Source organism: Stenella coeruleoalba, assembly GCF_951394435.1.
Source record: "Stenella coeruleoalba genome assembly, chromosome: 2".
Taxonomy (NCBI): Eukaryota; Metazoa; Chordata; class Mammalia; order Artiodactyla; family Delphinidae; genus Stenella; species Stenella coeruleoalba.
Window position 1 is genome coordinate 72,718,481 of NC_137147.1, and position 3,804 is coordinate 72,722,284.

The 3,804-nt window shown below is 55.9% G+C and overlaps 1 protein-coding gene across 1 annotated transcript; it reads left to right on the forward strand.

Annotated features, from left to right (window-relative positions):
* Nucleotides 1-917: 917 nt before the first annotated feature.
* LOC307179462 (cathepsin G-like) lies at nucleotides 918-3,585 on the forward strand (the record flags this gene model as incomplete). The annotated part of the gene is made up of 5 exons (XM_079908647.1): nucleotides 918-972; nucleotides 1,710-1,857; nucleotides 2,305-2,440; nucleotides 2,589-2,843; nucleotides 3,291-3,585. The coding sequence occupies 5 exons, from the start codon at nucleotides 918-920 to the stop codon at nucleotides 3,450-3,452; spliced, it is 756 nt and encodes a 251-aa protein (XP_079764773.1). The 3' UTR covers nucleotides 3,453-3,585.
* Nucleotides 3,586-3,804: the final 219 nt, after the last annotated feature.

Here is a 3,804-nt window from a genome sequence, read left to right on the forward strand (position 1 = left end):
TGTTACGCTGCAGGACTCTGCCGTGCCTTTCTCTCAATGATGAATGCCTGGGTCCACTTCTTCATGTGTTACAGGGAGCACGGCAGTGACGTACCTCCTTCTTAGGAGTTATCATCCCCGGGGCAGAGATGGGATTAAGTTGATGGGACTCTTATACCATGGATGAATAGGATTTGAGATGTTTTTCCACCAGGGTCTGATGGCTTGCAACAAAATCAAGTCACTAGGCCTTTTCTGTATGCAGAGAAACTTCTGGGACATAAAGGCCTTTGCCTTGAGTAGGAAGCAGGAGAACAGAAGTCGTCCACAGTGTCAGGATTTCACTGAGAGTTTGCTGGGGCTCAAGAGACCTGAGAGCATAATGGTCAGTGGCAGAGCCTCATTCTTCCCTTTCCTTTCTCTGGCGGTGCCCTCCACACACTCAGGAGAGAGAGCTACTCAATCTGCATGACAACTTCTAGAAAGAAGTGGGAGCAGCAAGGGTCTCAACAGGGGGCTAAGGCCAAAGGGTGAAGACATGCAGGCTCCAGTCAATGAGGGAGAGGAAGGAGGAAATAGAGAGCTCCCAGCTTTGATGCTTGTAGGGATTATTGAATTCGGTGGGTTTGAGGTTCTGGGACACAGTGACCCGGTCCCCATCCCTGTTGCCCTGGGTTCCCATTTCCGCGGCCAGCAATGACGCAGCAGCTGTGCGGGATATTGCGCTGAAGCCTTGGGTTACTGTCTTCCCCCACATCACTGGCAGTTAGTGGGCAAGCCTCTTGGGCAGCCTTGGGTGATGAAACCTAGCACAGCAGCAGGAGAATGGGAATGCGAATTCTCAAGCCCCCACCCTCACCCTTCCTTCCTCTTTCAGGGGCTCAAAGTCTGGCAGGAGGAAGACCAGCAGCAACTGACTGGGCAGACTTCCCAGGACGATGCAGCCACTCCTGCTCCTGGTGGTCCTTCTCCTGCCTCCCAGGGCTAGGGCAGGTGAGTGACCGTCCCCATCCTCAGAGACCGACACCATCCCATAGACTCTGGAGCCAGACCACTCAGGCACTTCCTAACCCTGTATCATTGGGCAGCTTGTTTGAGTTCAGAGTTCCTCAGCTCCATCATCTATAAAACAGGAATTATGTCAGGCCTACCTCAGAGAGCTGACATGAGAGTTAAATGACTTAGTGTACATAAAATTCCTGGAGTCGTGCTGGCACGTACTACTTGCTATATAAACACGCTCTCTGAACTCATTCTGCAGCTCCTGTGGCAGAGCCTAGGAGATAAAGATACAGCAATAGCAGGCCCGCCGGCTCATCCTTAGAGCCTTAAATTCATGAGCTGGCCGTGAGCTGGACTCACAGGGATCTGGAGACTCCCTGAGGAAGAAAGTACCACGGGACTGCAGGGAGAGGCTGCTCAGAGGGCTCCGGATCTGCCATCCCCACAGCAGAGGAACCTTCCTCATTATGGGAGGCTGCAGCTGGCCTTGCCTTCTGGGGAGGTGGGAGGGAGCTGAGGCTGGGATGGGGAGCCAGCGGCGTTTCCTGCAGACTCCTGGAGCCTCCCCCAAGGCTGGTGCCCTGCAGACCCAGTTCTCATGAACCACCAGCTTCTCCGGCCCGTGTAGCACCTCTCCTGCCTCGCCATCTTCTAACATTTCTGGAGCCACCAAGCCGAAGCCCACACACCTGTCAGTGCAGAGATAAGTGCCTAATGCTTCCTTCCAGGGCAGATCATCGGAGGCCAAGAGGCCAGGCCCCATTCCCACCCTTACATGGCATATGTTCAGATCCAGACACCAGTGGGTCTGACCACTTGTGGGGGATTTCTGGTGCGAGAAGACTTTGTGATGACAGCAGCTCACTGCTTTGGAAGGTGAGTCACTAAGGGGCTTCTGGGCACCAGCAGAGCAGGTCCAGAAGATTTCATGAGAGGAGCCATTGAAAGCAGGGTTCTAGCAATAAAGGGGTGAAAAAGAGCCGCTAGGGCTTGGGGAGCAGGGAGCAGGCCATTGTAAATGGGGAGAAAGGAGGACCTGATCAAAAAGAGCAAGATGGGGAGATGGAAGGCACGCATTGGGGCTCAAAATATGAATTCAAGCTCCTTTTTTATTGTAGGGGAGGCCAAATATAAGGTCACTGAGTTTCCTGCCACCCACAGCTCAAGGCTGTGGAGACCAAGGGCATAGAGCCCAGCGCCAGAGCCCTCCTGTCCCCACCTCCCTCGGCTGAGGTCTCGCCACCCTGGGCTGTCACGTGACCTGCATCGGGGAGTGCAGTTCCTGCAGCTCAGACCTACTTCTAGGCTCCCTTTCCTTTGCAGACAAATAAGTGTCATCCTGGGGGCCCACAACATCAGGAGGTTGGAAAGGGCTCAGCAGCGCATACCGGTGCTCAGAGCCATCCCCCACCCCGGGTACAATCAGCGGAACCACCAGAATGACATCATGTTACTGCAGGTACCGACCCTCTGGTACTTCACCCAGGCGGCTCCCTCCCAGCTTGGGGGACCAGGGAGGGGGAAGCCGAGCAGACTCCCAGGGTGGTGGTAGGCATGGGGTGAGCATGGCATAGACAGTCCCTGAGTGCCTGCATGCTTCCTGCCAGCTGAGAAGCAGAGTCAGACGTAATCGAGCTGTGAGGCCGGTGGCTCTGCCGCAGACCCAGGACAGGCTGAGTCCTGGGACCCTGTGCACCGTGGCCGGCTGGGGCCTTCTCGGCCTGAACAGGAGAACAGACACGCTCCAAGACGTGCAGCTGACAGTGCAGAGGAATGGGGAGTGCGGTAGACGCTTCATGTTCTACACTGGCCGAACACAGATTTGTGTGGGCGACCCGAGAGAGAGGAAATCCGCCTTCCTGGTAAGACCACGGGCATCTGCCGACACTGTCCGAGACAAAGGGACGTGGGCAGACTGGGCAGTGGGGACAGACTACATCCCCATGGCCTCAGTCTGGGGCCCAGAGCAGAGTGAGGTGGGGGACTTTTCCCCGTCAATCCGGTCCCTGGGGGAATAGCAGGTGCACCAGACACGGGACGTACATGTGCAGCATTTTCCTGGGGCCGGTGAAGGTACCTTGACCTGGGTTGTTCTGGAGAATAACCATAGCCAGGGCTGAAGCCCAGTGATGGAAAAATCCAGAAGCTCGACTTCTGCTGCCCCTCACCCTCCCATCTCACACACAGCCAGCAGGGGAAGGAGCCCACCCACGCCTGTCTTCTCTGAGGGCGGGCCTTAGGGCCTCAGGAGGAGGAAGGCCTGGAGAATGGAGGCCCGGCTTAGTGTCCCTTCCTCTGGTTGCCCACAGGGGGACTCCGGTGGCCCTCTTGTGTGTAACAACGTGTCCCAGGGCATCGTCTCCTACGGAAACAGGTTTGGGACTCCTCCAGCAGTCTTCACCAGGATTTCCAGCTTCCTGCCCTGGATACGGAGAACGATGAGACGCTTCAAAGAGTGGGGGCTGGAGTGACACCCCCTGTCACTGACTCCCCTTCTCTGGGGCAGAGCCCAGATCCAGGGCGGTTCCCAGAGCCTTAATAAACATCCACATCTAGAGTGGAAATAACCGATTCCTCATTTGTTCATTAAACATGATTCAATACACAGCAAATGTGTGCCAGGACTGAGTGTGAGCTCCTCCAGGAAAATGGGGTCTCTTCCCCAGGACAAGTGAATCCCCTTCGCCCCCATCCTGGGAGTCAGGGTGAGCTTCTTCTCTCCTCCAAGCCATGCATTCCTCCATCTCCCCTCCACCCGCTCTGGGGAGTGATGGAAGGACCTATCTCTTCCCAGAGTAAGGCTCCTTATTCTCCACCCTACCA